Source organism: Gavialis gangeticus, unplaced genomic scaffold (genome assembly GCF_001723915.1).
Source record: "Gavialis gangeticus isolate Ggan-Ray unplaced genomic scaffold, GavGan_comp1, whole genome shotgun sequence".
NCBI classification, from domain to species: domain Eukaryota; kingdom Metazoa; phylum Chordata; order Crocodylia; family Gavialidae; genus Gavialis; species Gavialis gangeticus.
The window spans coordinates 27783721-27806775 of record NW_017728998.1 but is presented as its reverse complement, the minus strand read 5'-3'; the positions used below and the strand labels follow the sequence as shown (position 1 = coordinate 27806775).

At 42.0% G+C, this 23055-nt stretch overlaps 1 protein-coding gene across 1 annotated transcript in view; it reads left to right on the top strand.

Annotated features, from left to right (window-relative positions):
• VPS35 (VPS35, retromer complex component) overlaps nucleotides 1-23055 on the top strand; it is a 47750-nt gene that overhangs the window by 5358 nt on the left and 19337 nt on the right. The window contains exons 2-12 of the mRNA XM_019505647.1: nucleotides 3756-3854; nucleotides 5795-5891; nucleotides 6772-6895; nucleotides 9293-9475; nucleotides 9823-10036; nucleotides 10583-10666; nucleotides 11487-11596; nucleotides 14713-14809; nucleotides 14897-15045; nucleotides 16266-16473; nucleotides 17512-17667. Coding sequence (XP_019361192.1) covers nucleotides 3756-3854; nucleotides 5795-5891; nucleotides 6772-6895; nucleotides 9293-9475; nucleotides 9823-10036; nucleotides 10583-10666; nucleotides 11487-11596; nucleotides 14713-14809; nucleotides 14897-15045; nucleotides 16266-16473; nucleotides 17512-17667 — 1521 coding nt within the window. The remainder of the gene's footprint in view (nucleotides 1-3755; nucleotides 3855-5794; nucleotides 5892-6771; nucleotides 6896-9292; nucleotides 9476-9822; nucleotides 10037-10582; nucleotides 10667-11486; nucleotides 11597-14712; nucleotides 14810-14896; nucleotides 15046-16265; nucleotides 16474-17511; nucleotides 17668-23055) is intronic.

Sequence of the window (23055 nt, the reverse complement as noted above, 5' to 3'; positions counted from 1 at the left end):
TGGAAGAGGAGCTTCCCCCCCCCCCCCCCCCCCCCAACTGTGAAAGCATCGAAGGAGAAGGCATTGCTTTGTGCACCCATGTGCTACTGATCTGATGTTTGCAAAGCTGCAATAGAAGTTAAATGCAGTATTGAAACCAAGTATTGAAACCATAAATAGGAGATAAAATCAGTGTCTACTGTTTCTACTTTGAAATGCAGCAGTTCTGTCATTCTTGGCATACCAAATATTGTCCTTGCATGTTTTTAATATACTTTTTTTAAGGTCAGAGTTGTAACTATCACTTTTCATGCTCTTATCAGGGTAAAAATAACCTGGCCAATGCTGTACCTGATCTACACTATGTAAGAGTGCAAACTCCTTTTCAAAGGAAAGGACTGATGATTCATACTTTTACTATAGTTTGGCCGTAATATAAATTCAGGACTACATGATTGTCTGTCCACAGCTGGCCTTCAAGATCAAGGGAGGAATACAGCTCTTGTAATTGCAACCTGTCTGCATGTGAAAGTAACTTTATTTTAATTGAGGCTGCATGCTCATAAGAATGGGTTCCTTCTTTTTAGGCTACTACCACTGCCCTTATACTCATTCCCCCACCTTTTTTTTTGCTCCCCTCCCCATTCTTTTCCTGCCATAACTTCAAGCTCCCAGTTATTTTTTTTTCTTCTCTTTCAGCTATTTAAAAACAAACAAACAAAAAACCCACTATGAGCCAGGGGAACAGGTCATGTTGCAAATTTAAAGTGGTAGCATGGGACTTTGTGGCTGAAGATCAAATGATGTCCATATCATGAAGCTGGCAGTGAGATCAAAGTCACAGTCAGAAACCTTACGTTTGTATTTGGAAGGCTCTGGAGGATTTTTTTTTTTTTTTTTTTTTTAAGAAAAGGCTTGCGTGGTATCTGTTATGAATGTTATGTCATACACACCTATTGCTGTCCACAGCCTGAAAAGCATGTTTGACATTAGTACTCAGTAGCTATGTTTGTTTTTTTTTGAGGAAGCATTTTTTGATTGGTTGAATTTATAAATATGTAATGGCATTTGTAACTTGTTTCAGGTAAAATGACTTCAGATCTGCCCTTTCTAGCCTTTTTGTGAATGTATGACATACTGTAGCTTTTGCAGCAACATGCTGAAACAAAGAACCTGACAGCCTGAGGCCTCAGGCTTTCTGGAGTCTTACTTGATTTGAAGCATAATTTTTGTGGTGGTTTTATGTGTAAATGCATTAATTTCCCTAAACTACTGCATTTGCATACACAAATAATTATTGCTGCTTATGCCTCAAAATTCATCTCTAAAATGCCTCGGTTCTTATTACCTCAGTATCTTCCTATTTAGAACAGTATTGCCAGAAAGCCCTTTGTGATGACATTAAAAGCATACCAAGTAATCACATTTGGGAACTGTTTCTCTTCCCCTCCTTACCTCACTCCAAAATGTGATGTTTATATTTTTCTTGGACCCCAAAATAACAGTGCAGAGTGGGCTAAATCAGCTAGCCACAGCTCCCTAAATGTGTGTTCCTTCTGTAACTGGCCTGGTAGCTTAGCTTAATGTGTGCTGGATTTTCATGTCTGTATGAGGTTGTTTTATGTCTGTAAGAGATTGTTGTGTTTTTACCCAGAAAAATATCTATGTTTTGCCTGTAGAACGTGACTAATGCTTCCCAGGATGCAAAGATGCTGTGAGAACAAATTCGTTAATGTTTGTCAGGTGGCCTATTACTATGGTAATGGGTATCCTATAAATCTAATGCAGGGCTACGTATTCAAAAGCTCAGTATGCATTTCATGGTGTGACAGTACTTACAGTTGCACTTCTTCCATGTGAGCAGGAGCTTGATATACACTAACTAATGCAGAACTATAAACATTTCATTTTAAAAATAGGTCCTTGTTCTCGGAAGGGCAAAGACCACTTTTGGAGTACGAATGAGTGCCATGTCTTCCTGAATCTGCAGATGGACCTTGTGTGGCATCCATCGCTCGGCATTACCAAGTAATAGCTGAATCCTGGCTGGCGTTAACTGCTGTCAAGACCCTAATGGAAATTGATAATGCTGTCAAAATTCGTGTTAAGTGTGGTGTTAGCTGTTTTGTGGAAGGCTGTTGGCTGCACCAAAGGCATGCCTGAAGTTAGGAAGCGAACTCAGAAACCAAGATGGAGGCAGAGGAAAAGAGCAGCAGTGGACTCTGTTTTCTTTATTCACTGAAGGAGGCTGGATACACTGGATGGTGGAGAGAAGAATAAAAACTCCTTTCCGCTTGCCCAAGGGCCTTGAGAAGAATAGATCATCATGTATCTAGCATCTGTAGCTTACACAACACACAAAGTGAAGAAAGATTATGTGCGCATGCATAGTAATAATAATACAAATATAATTTTAGTCTTTTCTGGGGAAGACCAAATAAACAAGGCTTTTTGCCATGTCTTGTTTGATCCCTCTGGAGGCCCCATCTTCTCTTGTAGTTGTCCTAGGCTTCTTATCCTCATGTTGCAGGTGGTGATTTCCTAATTTTAAAAATATGTGCAGGCTTTTCTAGGACTGCAAGCAGTCCTTTTCCAAAACAGCCTTGCATTACATTGTGGGAATCCTTTATCTCCTGTTCTACTACATGAATAAGATAATAGCTAGTTCTCTTCTCAGCTTGGACAGAGCTTCATATAATTAATCATAATAATGAAGCATCTTTCCTTGGGGTCCTAGAGTTGATTTCTGCTTTGGCATCTTGTCTTAATACTGGAGACTGCAGGCTGCTTGGGGGAATGTATCTGAAGGACGGAGAACATATGTAGGACAGGGTACAAAATATGCAAGGTCTCTGACTCAAGCTTATTCTGGTGATGCTACAGGGCGACCAGCACTGGTGACCTGACCATGCTGGGATTCAAAAAGATTTAGATACCCCATTTTGGGGCAAGTGATAGTGGCTTGGTGCCAATTTGAAATGATACTATTTATTTTTAAATCATTGAACCCTGGTCAGAATTTGTTCATTAGTCTGGTCTTGTACCTGACTACAGCCCTCCAAACATTGCTTTAGTTCTATTTGTCATTTATGTGCATGAAAATCAATTTTTTTTTTCAGTCCTGAATTTTAAATATTTTTCACTTGACTCTTTCCAAGTTGACAAGAAAAAGCAAATTTATATTTCTAAACTTGGCTCAATCATGAAGTCAGTAAAGTACCAGGTTCTTGCCTTAATTTTGTTTCTGGAATGAGTTGCCACACACTGCCTGTGATGTTAGAAGCATGTTGTGTCATGCTGCATTGTTCATGCCCAGGCCCCTGAGCAAGGAAGGGAAGGGAAAGTGTTACTCGGTGGGTGCGCCTGCACGTGTGCTTGACTGTGCAGTTGTAACATAGTTACAACCCTACTGTGCAGTAGCAGCCGTATCATGGTTTGTGCCTGCAGATGAGATGCTACAGCAATGTAGCATGTTGACGGGCCCAGTATGTGCATCTCTCAGAGTGAAGGTAGAACAGATTCCTTTCTAAGAAGAAAGTTTGGCTGGAGAAATCATAAGTCTTGGTATCTTCTTGAACAGAGTAATCTGATGGTATCGCTTACTGACATTAGTAGATGGGCACTTGAAGGAAAGATTGAGGAAGATTTCAGTGTTTCAGGGGACCAGCCTGGCTGTGGAAACTCAGGAGGTTTTATGGATAATACTGTAAGGATTTGATATATGCAAGAACAAACTATAAATTGTTATGGGTATCTCTCTTTTTTCCATCCCATAGCCAACAACACAGCAGTCTCCTCAAGATGAGCAGGAAAAACTCCTGGATGAAGCCATCCAGGCTGTGAAGGTGCAGTCTTTCCAGATGAAGCGATGTTTGGTAAGAACATGTCCGTCTCCCATCCCTTGAGATGCAATAAAATCTCCCGGTATGCTTCTGATATGTATGCAGGCAAATCAAATTCACAACGTTCATTTACTTGACTGCAGAAACATAGCCCCTTATGCATTTTGGCAGTAGCCCTTGTGTTGAGTAGAAGTGACTCTTCCAGCGAAATGTAAAACTGGAGCACTTCTTGAATCAAATGGATTCTGCTGCAAAGGGAAGTGCCGATAGCTGGCATTCTAGCAAAACTTCAGTATGTTTCATTCAGCATAAGGAAATGAGATTGGCATAAGTCTTAGGAAGCCTAGCATGGGTGAAGAACTAGCTTCGTTTGCCAAAGAATTCTTAATGTTCGATAGCTGAATTTAAATATGAATTTGAGATGCTCTTGAATATATGACAGCTTTATTGGTGTTCTCCTTTTTCATATTGTCTTTTGCCTGTAGCCAAAGGGACTGGAATGATAGTATTATTTGACATGGGTGTGTTCTTTGTTCAGGTTTAATGCTATCTTAGCATTTTCAAAACAGCCTTTGGAGAAATGCCAGCTAGGCATCTTTTTTTTTTTTTTTTCCTTTTTAAACTGGCATAACTGAAAATTGTTTGACAGAGTATTTGGAAATGGACACACTTTCTATATTGTTGAGACTGAAGTACCAGTGGTAGATTATTCTCTCCCCACTCCATACAAACACTGTAGTAGCTTGTTTTATGGAGATTTGTGTCTAGGCTCATGGAAGAAGGGGCTGCCTTTCAGGGTGAAGTGCCAGATACTCATATATGGCATTATCTGTGCCTTTTGTTTTGTCATTCTCTGCAATAATAAATCATGACTGTTTATAACATTCTGCTATTTTTATTGCCAGGGAGGGGAAGACTAGAAGGGAATCTGGCCCAAATCCTTGCAGATGTTTGTTCTAATAATGAGAGCTCTGTTTAATCTGCTGGAGCAGGGGTGGCTAACCCACAGCACAAGGGGTGGTGGCACATGGCAGATCCAGCAGGGGAGAACTGCAGCAGATTAGGGCAAGAGGGAGAGAGCAGAGCACAGGGATTGGATTGCCCCTTGGATGGGTTGGGGTTTATCTTGCTGCATGCCTTTCAAAAAGCTTGGCCCCCATGTGCTAGACAGCACTTCCCAAACTCTGGCAGATTGCGCACCACCACCAATTCAAAACTATATGACCTTAAATACCATCAGGTGAGGAGGGAGGTGTATGGGAGGTTTGTGAGGGGGTGTGGCTGTGTATGGGGGAACAGAGGGTATGCTGGGGAGTTGTGTATATGTGGAGGTAGGGTGTGGGTTAGGGAGGATGGGGGGTGTGGGGAACCCCCCGCACCCTCTCCATGGTGCAGAAGGAGGTGGGGGTCCTTGGGGCACAGCTCCAGCCAGCACTGCATATCATGGTGAGGGGTGTGCATCACCGGGCAGTCTATCGCTGGTTTTTCCTGCACTTGCCAGGCACAGGAGGGAAGCCCTGTGTGCTGGAGCTGGCTGCCTTCCCTCCCATACTGTGCAGTCCCAGTGGGGAAGGCAGTCCACAACTCTGCCAGCTTTCACTTCTGGCTCAATCTCATCATGAAGAGTTGCAAAGCTGTTTTGTACCCGTCTTCAGGACGGGACAGAATTGATACCCAAGTGTAAATAACTAAATGTTGTCTTTATCAGCTCCTAGATGTTCTAGATCCCTAAACCAGGAAATGAAAAGGATGACGCTTTCACTTTCTTTTGGAAAATCTAGTTTAAGTATCTCTAGCCTGGACCGGTCACTTAACCTAATTTGAAGCAGCTCACCCACATAACACCCTATGACATGTAAAATGGAAGGTGGGACAATTACCTCCCTTTTGTAGTTCAGACTGTGTGGTTGTCTAGACTGGAGAATAATCAACACTGCTAATGGGTTTTTTCCTCTCTTGCATTTTGGTTTTAGGACAAAAACAAACTCATGGATGCTCTGAAACATGCCTCCAATATGCTTGGGGAGCTGCGGACTTCTATGTTGTCTCCAAAGAGCTATTATGAACTTTGTATCTTTTGCAAGGTAATAGGTAAATAATTTGAGGCACTATATGTTGGATTCTATTAACTCCTCATGTCTTTTTAGTTTATAATTCTTAGCAAAGCTGAAGTCTTGCTAGTACTGCCTTATTCAATGTTCTTTTTATTCCCTGTTAAAACTTTTCTGAGGTAGTCCATGATTTCTCTAGAAGTGTTTACATCTCTGAAAAATGTGAAGCAGCGTAGGGACAATGGAGCCCAGGACTCTTAGCGGATCATTTTGGTGCTAATAGACTTTATGGTTTTCTTTGGCTTGCACGGGAGTCGGAACTAACTAGTTCCTAGGCTCCTTCTGCCGGGAAAACAAGGAGGTTCCATTTTTACCTTTGCAGCAGTCCTACGTCTCTTCTTAATCTATAAGAACATGCTGTAGATTAGGCAACAGCTGTTTGCCCCTTTTTTATAAAAGCTGACAGACTAGTACAGCTAATTTCCTAACGTGATCTCTTGAGCAGGGAAGGAACCAGAAAGTTATTTTTCATAATGCTGTTAATACAGGGTGATCATATCACCCTGTTCCTGTAGTTTACTATTGTATTATAAGCATGCTACTTAAGCTAAAATGCTCCCATTCCTCCCTTCCCGTTTCTGCTTTGACTTCTTCCTCTTCCTACTTCTGGTTTCCTTTCTCTATATCCTTCCCCACCCACCCCAGGATCCACCTTCCTCTTTCTCTGTGCTAAGGAACTTCATGTTCAAGTTTTCAGCTGCTTGTTAAACTCCAGTTTCATGCATCAAAGTTTAAAAGAAAAAAAGTGCAGTGTTCAGTCTTGTTGGGGTTTTAAGCCCATTTGGGGCAGTGTCTTTATCTGAACTTGCTTTGAGTCATCCTTAACCAAAAGCAAAAAGATATGGCTATTTCTGATGAACTGCACTACCTGGAAGTGTACCTGACGGATGAGTTTGCCAAGGGGAGGAAGGTGGCTGATCTTTATGAACTAGTCCAGTATGCTGGTAATATTATCCCAAGACTGTAAGTAACTGAGAATGGAAGCCTTCATGAATGAATGTTGCTTGCTACAACTTTGGATCTAGCAACTTTTAACCTGGAAACTTCTCTGATTGGGATTTCAAGGTCCTGAGGTAGCAAATCTTCTAGTCTAAGGCACTGGCCATAGTTCTGCTTAAGATTCTTAGGCCACTGAATATGGTGCCTATTATAGCTAGTTAGCTATGCTGTGTCCTGTGGTATTGTACAAACAACTTAAATACTTCTCAGATGGCTTTGTAAAATTATTACTTGGTAATTCTGGTAATTAATATTGTCATATTTACAGACTGGAGCAAATATATACATTAATGTAGCTGCTTTTTCAAATGCTCTGTTTAGTACTTGGAGTCTAATTGATGAATGATGGAACAGATTTTATTGATGTATATACATGTAGTTTTAATGATTATATGGTGTAGAGAATGTCTCTCCATGTAGAAGGATAGGGAGAAAGTCGGTCAGTTTTTTTTTTTTCCTACTCATTTTCATATTTGACGTCCTTCGCCATAAGAAAAAAATTCAAAAAGACTTGGTAAGTCTACTAAGTAGAGGTGCACCGATACATCAGTCCAATATTGGATTGGTAGCAATATAAAGAAAATTCGCTGTATTGGATATCAGCCCAATGAGGCTGATTTTAATTTGACTGATAAACGCCCATGCTGCACAGCATAGAGCAGAGCCAGCAGCATGGAGAGCTGCCGGCAGCTGGTCAGTTGGAAGGGGGGTGCAGATCAAAACCCTCATGGTGATGGGGGCAGGTGCTGCTTGGGCAGGGTCATGGGGATGGAGGTATGGCTTGTGGCAGGTATGGGGCAGCTCCCACCACTGCCTGCACTGTGGGAGGGTAGCGGGGAGGCTGTGCCCCCTCCCCCAGTCTGTGTGGGGAGGCCTGGAGCCAGTGCTGTGTGGCTCTTGGCAGGAGCTGGGCTCAGAGGGGGTGCCAGCAGCACTGGGAGGGGCTGCAGCCACACCAGATTTTGCCACTGCTCTGCTTGTAGCCTTGCTGCCACCAGGCGCAGCCTGGATCCATATCTCTCCTCCACCCACACACTGGGAAGAGCTGGAGCTGAAGCTGCGCTGAGCAGCTGGCAGCAGCGGCACGAGAGCCAAGTTGCGGTGAAATTTGAGGTGGCTGTAGCCCCTCCCAGTGCCGTTAGCACCCACCCCAAGTCCAGGACCATCAAGAAGAGTCACGGAGCACTGCCTCCAGCCCGCCTGCCCACCCCGCACAGAGCTGGGGGGCACCCCCCGGCCCCCCTCCCGGGGAACTGCCCCACTAGGAGCCACAGCTGTGTCCTGTGCCCCCACCTGGGCAATGCCTGCTCCTGCCCCCTGCCTTCCTCCCTCACTGTGGGGCCATTGATTCGGCCCCCCCTCCCCTCCAATGCACCTTTCCTCCCCCTTCCCTTCCACCACAACAAATTTACCACCTGGAGGCCTTTGTATCAGATCAGTATTGGCTGTTATGCCTCCTTAAATAACAGCTATCCGTATCGGCCCCCAAATTCTCTGTCGGTGCACCCTGACTACTGATGTATAGTTCACTTGAAACTAGTGCAGAGTGTCTGTATTAATGGTTATATATACTTGGCCTTCCTTACCTCTTTTGTTGGTTGAAGCTGTAGGCTTTCCTGAGTGTATTCTTTTGCCCATGTGGAGCCCGTAGTACAGGTCTCCAGGTACAGAGCAGGTTTCTTGTAAGGTTAGGACCTTAGAAACCCCCGTGCTGCATGGGTGCTGAGCATTCCCAGTTCTACTTTAAGCCACTGGAAGTGTGAACTTGTGGTACTTGGTATATGGCCTCACAGTTATTAACTTTTCCTAAGGCTTTTTCCAGTAAATCCTTACATGCTCTTGCATCTTGGTATTCAATAAGGGAATGAGTACAGGGATAGTCATGAGAAGCTTGATTACAGTCCTCCTAGGCTAGTATTTTGTAGCGTATGACTCTTCAGTAGTTTCATCTTGTATTTTTCTGTATCAGTGGAAGATGCTTCTTCTCTACTATCCTAACAGGCATGTTAGGAGCACTGATAAGCTAGTTTTTACAATGGTTTGATATATAAAATACTCTAAAAAAGATCAACTGTTTACTGCTACCAAAACATACTGTGTCTTTCTGTCACTCCGCTCATGGTAAATGCAAAGTGACCATTCACTTAAATGCTTAAATTTTCATATACCCATCCTTTCCAAGAGTCTTGATAGGGTGGAGAGGTAGCAGAAGCAAACATCAGCCCCTAAAAAGGCTGTTGCTTTTTATTTAAAGTTTCAATACAGAAGTTTTTTCCCCCAGTAACACCTAATTATTTCCTTGTGCTTAAATCCTGTACGTATTAATCAATCAGATTCCTTAATTCTGTTTTTCTTTTCTAGCTATCTTCTGATAACAGTTGGTGTTGTTTATGTCAAGTCCTTTCCTCAGTCCAGGAAAGATATTCTGAAAGATCTGGTGGAAATGTGCCGTGGTGTACAGCATCCTTTAAGAGGCCTGTTTCTTCGAAACTATCTCCTTCAGTGTACCAGGAATATCCTGCCAGATGAAGGCGAGCAGACAGAGTAAGAGAAATGTGATACGATGGCAGGCTGTCTGCTTTTTGAAATGAGGAATATGTGGATACCTTTTTTTTTTCTTTTTTGTTCTACATTCTCCAGGTGTGAAATGGGTGCACGTTTCTCAACTACTGGTTGTCTGGATAGATGATAGAAGAGAAATCCTATCTAGTCTTTTAGCTTGGCTCTTGACTTCTTCTCATTTTGTTTTCCTAAACATGTACAGTCTGGCTCACTTTAAAGCCTTGGGTGGAAATCTCACTTCTGAGAGTAAGAGGGGGCAACTACTTTTTATTATTCTTAAATATATCTGTAGTGGAAATAATTTCTTTAACCTCTATCCTCCATTATAGTGAAGAAACCACTGGGGACATCAGTGATTCAATGGATTTTGTGCTGCTGAACTTTGCTGAAATGAACAAGCTCTGGGTGCGAATGCAACACCAAGGACACAGTCGAGATAGGGAGAAGAGAGAGCGGGAAAGGCAGGAACTTAGAATCCTAGTGGGAACAAATCTGGTTCGCCTTAGTCAGCTGGAAGGTGTTAATGTGGAACGATATAAACAAGTAAGATGTCTTCACTCTAACGCTTCCTTGTATCCATATTTGCTGTTGATTGTATTGTTTAGAATAGTACAACAAAAAATATAGCAATATGAGTAAAATAAGATTACCCAAAGATCTGAGACCTGTTCCATCAGCTTTTTGGATAATTGATATATGTATGTATACTCAAAGTGGAAGTTAGCTAATGAAGATTAAAGCTGTACTGAGAGATGCTGTGTATATGTAAGCAGTGATGAACAACATTAGTTCAATGTAGTGGTTCTCAAAGTGGGAGATTTCTGTAGACTTGCCTATATGGACAGCTGTATTACATTTCCAGTAAGATGGAAGCTGTGAATACTAACATGGAAAATTTAATCTACTGCATTGATTTACATTGCATGTAGTGATAAGACACTAACCTTTGACCTGGAAGTCTAAACTTTACATGGCTAAACACTAGAGAAACTTTAGGAAATGTATTTGTAGTTTCATGATTCGTTTTAATTTTATGTGAAATGAGGATGAACAAAGGAAAAAATGCAACATCTTTTGTTCCTGTTGCAGATTGTTTTGCCAGGGATATTGGAGCAAGTGGTAAACTGCAGGGATGCTCTAGCTCAGGAGTATCTCATGGAGTGCATTATACAGGTAAGGTGAGGAATGGGGCAAAATAGGGCATGTAAGTGACTATTTTGATCAGTTTATGGCTTGTGAGGGGTGGGTGGTTGCATTGTGCAGCTCTTGGGACCAAGTCATTGACTTCTGTGTAGAAAAATGTAGAAACTTGATGCTATCAGTGAACTAACTTGGCCTCTCTTATTGAGCTATAACTATCACTTGCGAAAGCTCTTAGAAGCTCTTCCTGTTCTATAGCAGATACCAAAGTATTCATTGTGTATGTGGTTTTAGTTACTTGACCATCTTGCTGCTGTTCACCACCATAACGCAGCCTTCCCCCTCCTCCTTTTTTTCATTGGTGTTGGGTTGGTCCTTTTTAGTTCAAGGCTCTGAGACTTCTGGGTGGTGTCTTGACCCTTGTTTCCTTATGCTGTTCTCATAATCTAGTGTCTGGTAGAACAAACGGCAACTTGTGGGCATGGGTAGAGGAGTGTGAGGTTGGCTGGCTAATTGGTTTGTTTGTTTGTTTTTTCCTGTCTACACCCAAAACTTCTAATATAGTCTCCCTCCTTGTTTTTCTGTCACAGTTGGTCTAAGCTTACTGGACAGTAAAACTGAGTGATGGGAACAGGTTTGCTTGAGTGCTGAAGTATTCCTTCATTTTATTCCCATCTGTCCAGTCTTATTCTACTTGAGTCTGTTTTGAGAAATGAGGACTCAGAATAGTCTTTCTTGCACATCATGAAACACTTGCTATGCATTTATTTCCTTTAACTGGTAGTGGTGTTAATGCTCAAGAGATGGGTAATGGCATACGCACACTTGGTAATTTTTTTACGTGAATTTTTAGGTTTTCCCGGATGAATTTCATCTCCAGACCCTGAACCCTTTCCTCCGAGCCTGTGCTGAGTTGCACCAAAATGTGAATGTGAAAAACATAATCATTGCTTTAATTGACAGGTGAGTCTGGGGAAGCATTTTGTTGAATAAATATTGGCTCTGTAGAATTTACAATGATAAGTAGTCTCAGTGCAAACAGTTTGTGACCTTCTAGACTCTTGTTCCTTTGAATTTTTAATACTGTCTGATTTTTTTTTTTTTTTAACTGCGTTGTTTCCATACTTTCAACTCTGATTTTTCTAATTAAAATAGAATAACTTTTTGTATCTTACCAGATAAGATAATTACGTATGTTGCTTTCATTGATTCCCTTCAACACTGATATTATATTTCTAAAGAACAATTGTTTTTGTTTTCTTTGAACTCTGTTTTTGCAACTTCCAGTGATGCTGCAAGAGTTGATTTGTCTGCTGTTAGAATTGATACAACCTTGTGAATCCTCACTGAATAATTTCTTGGTTATTCTTGGGGAAATGAGCAAATGAAGCTAGCTACATAATTAAGAGCTCAGATGTGGTCTCATGAACCAGAGCAGCAGCCACATTCAGCCTTGGAGCTTGTATTTTTGCAGTTACGCCTCTCGTGCAAGTCTCTAGCATTTCCTTGTACATGTGCCTTGTATACCACACTGGCCTTTTAGTCCTAAATGCATGTTGTGCAGGCTGAGGAGGAAGCGTTCCTTTGAGGAGGCAAAACATGCTTTGTTTTGCAGACTTGTCTTTTGAAATAAGCTTTTCCCTTGGTTTTCTATTCATAATTGTAAATAGCTATGATTTTAACTCTTTCTCTTATTCTAAATATTCATGCTTAGAGTACTCCATCGCAAAAGTTTTGTTCCATACTACTGCTCTTTGTAGGGGGCAAATCAGTATTCTCCATGCTGTGTGTATAAATGCTTACTGCAGTAAAAAAATGCTTACTTTTTTTCTTCTCAGGTTAAGGTGATCCCAACTTCCAATCCAAATCGGAAGATTCGATGCTGATTCAGAGGATCAGCAATTCGGCCATAGAAACAGCGTTAAATGTTTCTTATCATACCTCAAGGTACTAGGTGCAGCTTGTGAATGCTGCATTGCGTTGGGGTGGATGGAGTGTCCCACTGGAGCTTGGCGGTGAACCCAGAAGTGGACTGGAAGTACTTCCAATCCATTTCCTGGTCCGCTGCGGAGCATGTGGGCCCCCCTGCCCCCGCATACCCCTGGCTCAACAATTGGCTGCGCAGGGGACCCTGGGTGCTCCCCACCCCCAGATTCAGGAGGCACCAGTCACTGAGCTGGGGGGGCCCCCTGGCATGCTCCCCAGCAGGCCCGAAAGTGGTCCACTTCTGGGTCCACTGCTCAGTGCTCTGGGGATCCCTCTCCCCATGCTCCCATGGGATGCTTTATCCACCCCACCATCTCAGCATTTACGAGCTGCCTGCTACCTTGAGGGGTGTAGAAAAAACATTTAAAACTGTCTACGTCCAAATCGTTGAATCTCTCCAAATTGATTCAAAGGGTTCCAATTCAGTTCAGAGAGATTGAAGGGTCTCCTGATTCAATTTGTATTTGAATCGGGCCAAATCTCCACCAAATCAAATTGGGGACCAAATCTTCGCACAGCCCTAATATAGCCATTATGGGAAACTTGAAGATGCTTTTGGTGTTGTATCAGTCATGTGCAGGCAAGACCCAGCTGTATAACATGCTTATTTCTGCCATGAATGGATTGTTTAATTGGTTGTCCATTTCTGCATCTTGATTTCAGTCTGGTTCTGGAATACCTGAAGTGCAGAGGGAGGCTTGGAAGGTTTAACTCTAATCAACTCCCTATAATCAGACCTTGCACAAATTGTCAAGTGGATTAGTAGCTTTGGGTCCTCGGTGTGTCAAATTCCCTGTGCACAGTGGGTACAAATGTGGCTTTCTCTGCAGCTGGCCAGCATGCTGGTAGACCCTCCTGAGTCTCTGAACATACCGCCTTTTATATACATTGTGTTGCCCTGGATAATTGCCTTGATGCTACAGCAGGAACAAGGAGGGGAGGTATCTTGGCTTTTGAGTGTGTGTCACAACTAGCACAGCAGAATCATTGGCAACTTCACAGTGTATGGGTGGGTTAACTCCAGTCTCGTGCGGCCCTGTCACTTTTATCAGGAGCAATTCATCCTGGCCATTGTGTCTCTTCTAGAACTCTGAATAAAACTTGCCTTTTTAAAAAAGGCTTAACCTTGTGTTTGACTATTGATGACTTGCCACTTGGGGGTAGGGGATGGGTGTGTAGCCTCTTCTTCCAGGGACTTTGTATTGTGAAGCATTTGAAAGATACTAAGCAGCATTGGTGAGAGCCTGGTGCTGTATTGCTGCCACATGGCAGGGAAAACATTGTTTTGCTCTTCTTAGAACTGTTTACCTCTAGCGAATTATTATTTATTATTATTATTTTTAAATTGGGGTGGGGAGGAGTAGGGGTAGGTGGTGTGAACATGACTTTTGATTTTTCCTTCAAACGTAGCATCAGGAGTAGGCAACCTATGGCCTGCAGATTAGATCTGGACCATGAAGAGACTGGATCCTGTGATAGCTCAGGGAACTGACATCAAGCTCCATCCACAGCTGCAGAGGATGGGCAACAGGACTCTGGGGAAACATCATGTTCAGTTTTATTCTCTCTGTCACAGCAGTGGTGGTAAATCTTCATGGCATCTGCTGACTTGGGTGTGTGTGGGGATGGGGGGCAGGTTGCAGGCAGCAGCCTGCAGTAGCAAAAAGGTTGCCAACCTCTGATCTAGATATTTCTAGTGTCAGATACTAATAGATACTGCTCCCTTCTTGCTCCTGTCTTTGGCAGATGTATGTTCTCTTCATAAACAAACATGGCTCTTTCACACTTGGAGACTCCCTTTTTTACTGTTTGCACAGGTCAAAGGTGCTGATCTGACTTCAGCTTCAGAAATCAAATGTGTGTATTGCTAGCGATTTAACTTATTTCCTAAACACTTTTCTCTAGAAGCTACTTCAAAGCGGAAATAAAACAGTGGTTGTCTATATTAAGCAGTGCCTTCTACACAGAACACGCAACGTGAAGGGCTAAATCGGAATATAACTGGTGTATGGCTGTCCTGGTGTAAAGGAGTAGGATACATGCACGGAATGTGAGGAGATCCAAAGTTGAGTTGCTTTCCTCTCTTTTTGCAGACTAGCTTTATTTGCACACCGTGAAGATGGCCCAGGGATCCCAGCAGATATTAAGCTTTTTGACATCTTTTCACAGCAGGTGGCTACTGTTATACAGGTGTGTTGCATTCTGCACTTATACAGTTGTTTAGTAGAAAGTTTTACGTTCCTCTTGTGTCTAACTTCATGCTGTTTCAAATTCCAGTCTAGACAGGATATGCCTTCAGAGGATGTAGTGTCGTTGCAAGTATCCCTTATTAACTTGGCTATGAAATGCTATCCGGATCGTGTTGACTATGTTGACAAAGTGTTGGAGACAACTGTGGAAATCTTTAACAAACTTAATCTAGAACAGTAAGTGAACTTTTTAACTTTCTGCAACAACCATGTGAAGTCAAGTTTTACTTTTCCCATCCAAATACAAAACCAAGACACCTGCCACACAATCTTAAGATTTGTTTGCCAGCCAACAAAATGTGTACTGTTGCATAGATTTCTGACCTTGTCATTCACTGAAGGTGAGTGTGGCATCTTGTGGTAGATCGGCTTCTTCCCAACTGAATCTTGCCCAGAAATTAAGAGGTCTAGAATAAATTGGGTGTGGTTTTTTTTTTTTTTAAATTTGTCTTATACAGATGCTTTAACTAGTCCTGATGAGTATATAGCATTCTGATTTATGGTGTAGATATTCTAGACTATTTCTAAGGAGATGCAAATTATATATAATCATTTTTCCTTGAGATCAAAACATACAGCTCTTTATAGCATTTTAGTTAGCAGTGGTCCTCAAACTGTTTTGGCCTGTTAGCAACATCATACTTGGCTCTCCCTGCCAACCTTGATTCAAATTCCAGTTTACTCTCATCTTGAGCAATGTCATATTAGTTTGAGAATCACAGTTATAGAAACAGATTATGCAGTGTTCGAAAACTATTTGGAGTTGTGTATGTGGCTTTTTTTTCCACTTACATTTTTATTGTTCTTCATACTGAGCTGAAGAGAGGATGTTTTTGCTCGGGTAGGTCAGTTAATGGTGATAAGTGTCACTGAACAGAAGTTGCTTAAACAAAACAACCAAACTATCCCTGTTTCTCAGTCAGATGATTCTTCTACACTCAGATTCACACCCCTTTCCTTCTGTAGCTCAGCTCTACTTCTGGCCTTCCATTGCACAGCTTCATAGTGATCTAATGATGGGTAACATGCTGTTATGAGCAGCCTTCCTTCTGGAGGGATTGATCACAGGCACAGTAATTTTTTTTTTTCTCTTTTCCTATTCCTCATGATGATCATGGCCATAATACTACCCCACTACTACTGCTATCTCAATTTGGAATTTGTCTCAACTTATACCTTAATTGCCATCAGGCTCTGTGTAGAGGGGTTTTTTTTTTTTCTGGCCTACTATAGCAAGTGGCTGAACATACATATTGCAACATGTTCACACAGTTACACTGTCTTGTTAGGAAACATCCATTTCTAGCATCTGCTGCAGTGTTTTGAGTTTTAGCATCAATGTGTATGAAAATATGTATTTTCTAATCAGTTTCTTCTTTTTTCTTTTTCTTTTTTAGTATTGCAACAAGCAGTGCTGTTTCAAAGGAGCTAACTAGACTTTTGAAGATCCCAGTTGATACCTATAATAATATCCTCACAGTGCTGAAATTAAAACATTTCCATCCACTCTTTGAATACTTTGACTATGAGTCCAGAAAGAGCATGAGTTGTTACGTGCTTAGCAATGTACTGGATTATAACACTGAAATTGTCTCTCAAGAGCAGGTACAAACTAGTACAGCTAAATACTGTCATGAACCTGGATGTTTTCAACTACACAGCTAGAACATAATTGGAGAGTAGGGAAACAAATGCAAGTTGATACCCTGTTTGTCATATGCACCTTTCTCCCCAATAGTTCCAATTTTTATCTGACTACATTTTACCATATTTTTTATATAAAACATTTACTAAATGCTGGGAATATGGGTGCACATTAAGTGAGGAAATACAGGTATAACACTTTCTGTATCAGAAAACGCTGCTGGGGGAATGCTAAAGTTATGCTTGATATGCTGCTGCTGCTTAACATGATCATGCTGCTGCTGCTCTGTGGAGCATGCTGACCTCCTAAGCTGCTGCTACTCACTTACTGTTACTAGAATTTCGGGGATTTTTTTCTTTATTCTGCCATTTGGACAAGGTGGTGCATATTTTATAAGAGACACACCCTCAAATAAAATCCCTTATTTTTCTTGAGTGGCTTCCCTTCCCCCCTCCTCGATATTTGGAGGAACCAGGTGTATCTAGTTTTCTTCACTACCTGCTGAATTACCTTTCCTGATTCAGACTCTTTAAAAACTAGGATCTCCCAGGATGGGATTCAGTACTATTTTTGGGGGTTGGATTTGGGATGGGCAGATATTTTTACACTAAAATGTGTTGTGTTTTTTTTTTAAGGTGGGTGTACCATCAGTTTTACTGTAAACAGGTATTTAAACAAGCTTTTACAGAAAGCTTGTCTTCAAGCATCTGTGTACTTTGAGAAATGAAACATTGCTCATTCCTGCTGGGTGACCTGGAGGAACACCTATGGAGTAGAGGATACATACATTTTTATACACAAAGGAACTATCTTAATGATTTCTCAGAAAGCACTTGGTGCACTCTGTGCAACGAATAGCTCTTTAGACTAACATATAATGTAGAAGAGGTATTCCTGATCAACTCCATCAGTTTGTGCTGATTTGTGACCTGTTGAATGGACTTGGGCTTAAACCCATTGTTTTTTGGATACAACTTTATTCATTGCTTTCATAACAGGTTGATGCGATCATGAATCTGGTATCAACGTTGATCCAGGACCAACCAGATCAGCCTGCTGAAGACCCTGATCCTGAGGACTTTGCAGATGAGCAGAGCCTTGTGGGAAGATTTATTCACCTTCTGCGTTCAGATGACCCAGATCAGCAGTACTTGGTACGTCTCTTTCCACTCTTCTAAAAGCATTCCATGCTTCTCAGTGCCGGCTGTAGTAATTGCTTATGGTTTACATTTTGTTAAGAGGGGCATAAAAATATTGGGAGCCCAAGGGAACAATTTTCAGGTGATAGTTTTAACGACTATTAAGGCAGAGGTGGCTTAGCTTTATTCACTATGCAGCAATTTGTTCTTGTGGTATTGCAGAAAGGAAGGAGTGACTACTCTTAATGATCTTTGCTGTGGGCCAAGTTGTCAAAGTGGCCTTCATTCTTATGTGAAGTTGGGGGAGTATTATCTGTACACTGTAATATGTGTTGACATGGGCTCAGTAGGTAGTAACATAGCTAATTTTTAAAGCCATTGGTGGCTTGAGTCCCTTATGGTGTCCTCTCCACTCCAGTGTGCAGATCTTCCTGGGATGGGCAGCCATGAGAAGCCATAGAGTATAATCAGTGTCCATAGTTAAACTTGGCCCCAAAGAGCTCCCTGGAACATACTTCCTCAAGTTCTTTTGGAGTGGACCCCTAGCTTCCTCAGCTTCACCATTCCTCGGCTCTCATGACGTGAAATTCACTAGCAAAGTGTGCATCTTGGCTCCCTTAGAACTGGTCTTTATAGCTGAAGCAAGTTGTCTTCAACCAGTTACTGTGTTGATTCAAGTGGCAGAGCTCTGCTTGACTGGTTATATGAAGGGCCTAACCCTTTCATGAATTGTACATTGTCATAATTTTTTGCAGACAAGTTTTAATTCTGGCATTTCATAACTTCTTGCAACCTTATTAACACTTTCACTGTGTACAATAGTATTATAAAAGTAGCAGGTATAAACTGATGGAAGCATCTGCTGGGACTTCCTTTTGTACTGAATACAGGTGATCTAAATAGTAAGGGGGCTTGGTTTTCAACTGTGTTATAAAATCTGCTTTGGGTACTAGATTTTGTGCTACAAGTTTTATTTAATGCAGCTACCACACAGTGAATTGAATCTTGTACTTGCAGTTGTATAATCTAGGAGCTTGTAACAAGTCCAAATTAACTACACCTTTCTAGACTTACAGTGAAGATGTGCACTTGAAATTGAAATAATTCTCTGCTTTCTTTCCATGACACCTTTTACATCAAGTATACTGTTGCATAGGGAATATGTTGGCTTTGTTTTTCCTGTTCAGAATATTCTCTTGTGCCTATCAGTAATGTATCTTCTTAGGATTTGCTAAAGCCCTCTTAGATGTTTTGTCTAGGTGGGGTTCCTCACCTAGCAGACTTCTTGGATTGAGATACTAAACTATCACTTAAACTGCAGGTGGAATGCAGGTATGCTCTAAAAGGGTTAACTTTGGAGTGTGCATGAAGGCCCATAAGACTTATTGTTGTGGTGATTTGCAGCATAGTTTGTGCATATGAGCTTGCTGTAAGGCTGGTTTTAAGTGCCATTTGCACACTGTCAGCATGGGACTTGGTTATACACTAGAGGTGCACCGATGGATCTGCCCGTATGGGATTGGCACCTATAAAAGGAAAATTGACATTATTGGCAGTCCAACTTTTTTGGCCAATGTAGCCAATAATGTCTCTGATAAATGTGCATGAGTGCAAGCCTGGCAGCTTAGAGAGCAGCATCTGGCCAGTAACTCTGTGAGGGGTAAGGGACAAGGGGGTGCAGATCGAGGCCTCTACAGTGAGGGAGAGAATGGGACTGGGACAGGGGCAGGCGCTGCCCGGCTGGGGTAGGACGTTGCACAGAGCTGCGGGCAGCTTGTCTGGAGGGGAGGGGGGGCTGATCCCCACCACTGCACACAGCCTCGGGGCAGGCATAGGGGGCATGTGCCCCCTGCATTGTGTGGGGTGGGGGAAGGCTGCCTGCTGCAGGTTTGAAGCCAGAGGCTGTGCTGGCCTCTTCCCGGTGCTGGGGCTGCATTCAGGGCAGGCGAGGGTGGGGGCCTTGATCTGGCCTCCCTCCCCCCCCACAATCTTACTGGCAGGGTGCTGCTCTCCAAGCTGCATACCGGCTATTGGATTAGTGTTGTCCAATATGGCTGGCTAATAATTGGCCATCAGTATTGGCCAAAATATCTTTATTAGTGCACCCCTAGCGTATATACTGCACAACCTGCCTGGGAGGCAGGGTTAATATTAGGGATTGCAAATATAATTTAACTAATACCTGGTTAAACTGTGCTACTGATGATGCGGGTTAAACTGTTAACTGATAACATATATTTAATGTGTGCTGGTCTCCTCACTCCTCTCTCCCTTGCAAGTCAGTGTGTTGCAGGGAGGTGGAGGCAGAGCTGCCTGCTGCAACAGGCAGGCAGGGCAGCCGTGGTGCTTGCTCAGTTGCTTTTCTCGGGCACTGCACTGCTTTTCTTTCCCATCAGACCATCTCTTATGCTAAACGTCAACTGTAACACATTACCGGTATAAATATGCTTACTGTTTAACCTTTCACATCCCTAGTGAATACTTGGGCATTTAGTCTGGAAATAGGCTGTCTGTGCTGCAGTGTTGTGACTGCTATGTAGATGTCCCTTGCTCATGGGGAAATTTCATCATCTGCTTGCTGAACTGTCCACCCTCCTGTTGCCACTTTTGTAAATGTGAATGGGATAGCTGGACTAGAAGCAAAGTAAACTCTGCTGGCAGTGACTGGCACGCTATATTTACCCTTCTAGAAACTTTTCAAATTCTACCTTCACATTTAAATCTCTGAACATTTTGCCACCTTTTAAAGTATTCTGGCCTTTCAGAAATCTCCCTGTACGCACTTTTGTTTTTTATTATTACAAATTAACTGCTCATACAATACTACTGTAATAGTTTCATGTTTGTGTTGCTGAGCAAACTCTACATGACAATAACAGGGAAGGGCATAATTTGTTTTCTACTCAACGTTTAAATAAACAAGCATTGATTGTAATTTTTTAAAAGAAACTACTCTGAGCTATCTGACCCGGGCTCAGTAATGTAAGCTTTCACAAGAGCCTTAATTAAATGTTTTTTTTTCCTTTTGTCCAGAAAGAGAAATTTTGTCCAGAAGGAGATCAGAAATGCCCTAATCATTCAAGCTGTTTAAAGGGAGGGAGGTTGTGTGTGTCATTTAAAATAGGGATACTGATACCTAGTTCTCTTGCCAGTAAAATGCTTTGAAAACCATGGCTGAAATGCTCCATGTAAAACTTAAATATTTTAGCTTACTATGTGCTTTGCGTAAGTTTGTTGGTTTGTTTGTTAAATTGCCTCACAACTGGGAGGACCCTGGTTTTTCAAGAGTATGCTTTAAGAAAAGCTGTAGCACATTGATTTGCTCATTGTGGTCCTAGTTCTGATAGCAGCTAGAGTAGCAAACCAGAGTGTGTTGTATGGGGGGTTTTTTGTTTTTGTGTTTTGGGGTTTGTGTTTTTACAGAAAAAAAGGAAGTGGGGGAGAAGGCAATCCCCACCTTTTTCAGGTGAAGGTTTCTAGGAAAAGCTTCTGAATTGTGCTGATATATGGCTAGTCTTGAAATAAGCCATAGACATCCATATAGACTAACTGGAACTAACTTCTTGTATTTCTCGTCTCTGATAAAACTCACCCTTAATTGCAAATGACTTCCCTCTGCTTGAACTGCCTTACTGGTAGATGCTCGTGTGAAAAGGGTTTCTAGTATGCTTAGTAAGATAATGGGGCATAGAGCGGAAGGATCTATAAGTAATGATAAATGAATCTGGAATTTCAAAAAAAACAACAACATCCTTGAAACGGCAATTTTGCTGTTCAGTGGTGAACTGTTGCTAAGCTCTCTTGTCCATTTCTCAGCTTTTCATCATGCAACAATGTGTGCACAGCAAAGTTATTCTGAAATCAGGATTATCATCAAACTGGCTTGTATGCAAAGTGCTGTCAGCTCTCCATATAGACCTTACCAGGAACTGAGGGAGCCAAACGCCATCAGGAAAAGATCTGCATCTTGCAGGGTCAGGTTTCTCCATGTGGTACAGTCTCAAATAATTCAGCGACTCCTTTCATGTACTGGAGTGCTGACAAGCTTATGCCTGCAGAAGAAATAACTGCAATAACTGTTTGACTGTTTTGCATACCAATAACTTGTACACCTAAAGAAATCTCTTAGCTGGCCTACCCCTTTTTTGAAAGATCAAACAACAATAGTTGCTAAAACCTTATGGCAGATTCCTAATTGTGGGGATAGAATTCTTCTCCCACCACAGGAAAGCAGTGGGTCTGTTTGCATATTCCATTGCAAGCTATATCAATCATTGATTAACTACTTTGTCTTAATTGGAGATTTTAAAATTGCATGCCCTAAAAGTGGCCCTGATTTGCAGGACAGGGAATCCTTTTTAAAACTAGTGTGACTGGAGAAATGTGTGAAAGATGAGCAGTAGGAGGAAGGACATAATTCATAACCAGTGAAAAGACCAGTCTTCAATAGCTTGGGGTCAAAACGCTGGATTTTAAATGAAAATAGGTAGACCGTATTTGGAACCTAGTTCTTGGCATCTAAAAGCTTTTTCTTGTAAGAGAAACCAAGGTAAACCTCTAGTAGCAAAGCAATGAGGGCAGTTTTTCTCTTGGTGTTTTTCAGGCTACAAATACATTGGTTTCCCTAAACCTCACATGGATTGGGTGACTTTCCTGAAACTTCCAGTTCATAACTCTTCCAGTTTCAGTTTTTAACTCCTTTTAGCACTTCAGGATTTTCCAGTCAGATTGACCAATTTTTAAACTAGTGGCCTTTGAAACACTTTTTAAACCTGCCTTTTTTGACAGAATTCTGTAAATTACTTATCAAAGGTGTTAGAAAACGCAGTGATTTAGAGAAGGGAAACCATAATGGTTTATTGATGAGCATCCTTGATGCTTAGATCAGCATTTTCTTCAGTTGCAGTGGGGTGGACAGCGGGGGAAAATGTTTAGTTATCACAGGATAATCTGTCTATTCAGTATAATATGTAGGACTTAAATTCTGTATGGAGGATAACTGTTTAAATTTGCAGACAACACCAAGATTTGGGGTGAGGTGGGCACACTAGAAGGGAAGCACAGATTACAGGGGTGGGCAAATAAAAATAGGAAGGGATTCAATACTGAAAAGTGCAGGGTGCTGCACTTGGGCAGTAGGAACCAGCAGCATACCTATAGGCTGGGGAGCTCCCTTCTCAAAAGCATGGTGGCAGAAAGATCTTGGAGTCATTTATTGACTCCAAGATGAACATGGGCCGACCAATGCAAGGACATGGTCAGTAAGGCTAACCACACCTTGTTGTGCATCCACAGATGCATCGCAAGCAGGGCCAAGGAGGTGATCCTCCCCCTGTATGCGACGCTGGTCAGGCTGCAGCTGGAGTATTGCGTCCAGTTCAGGAGGGATGTGGACAGTGTCAA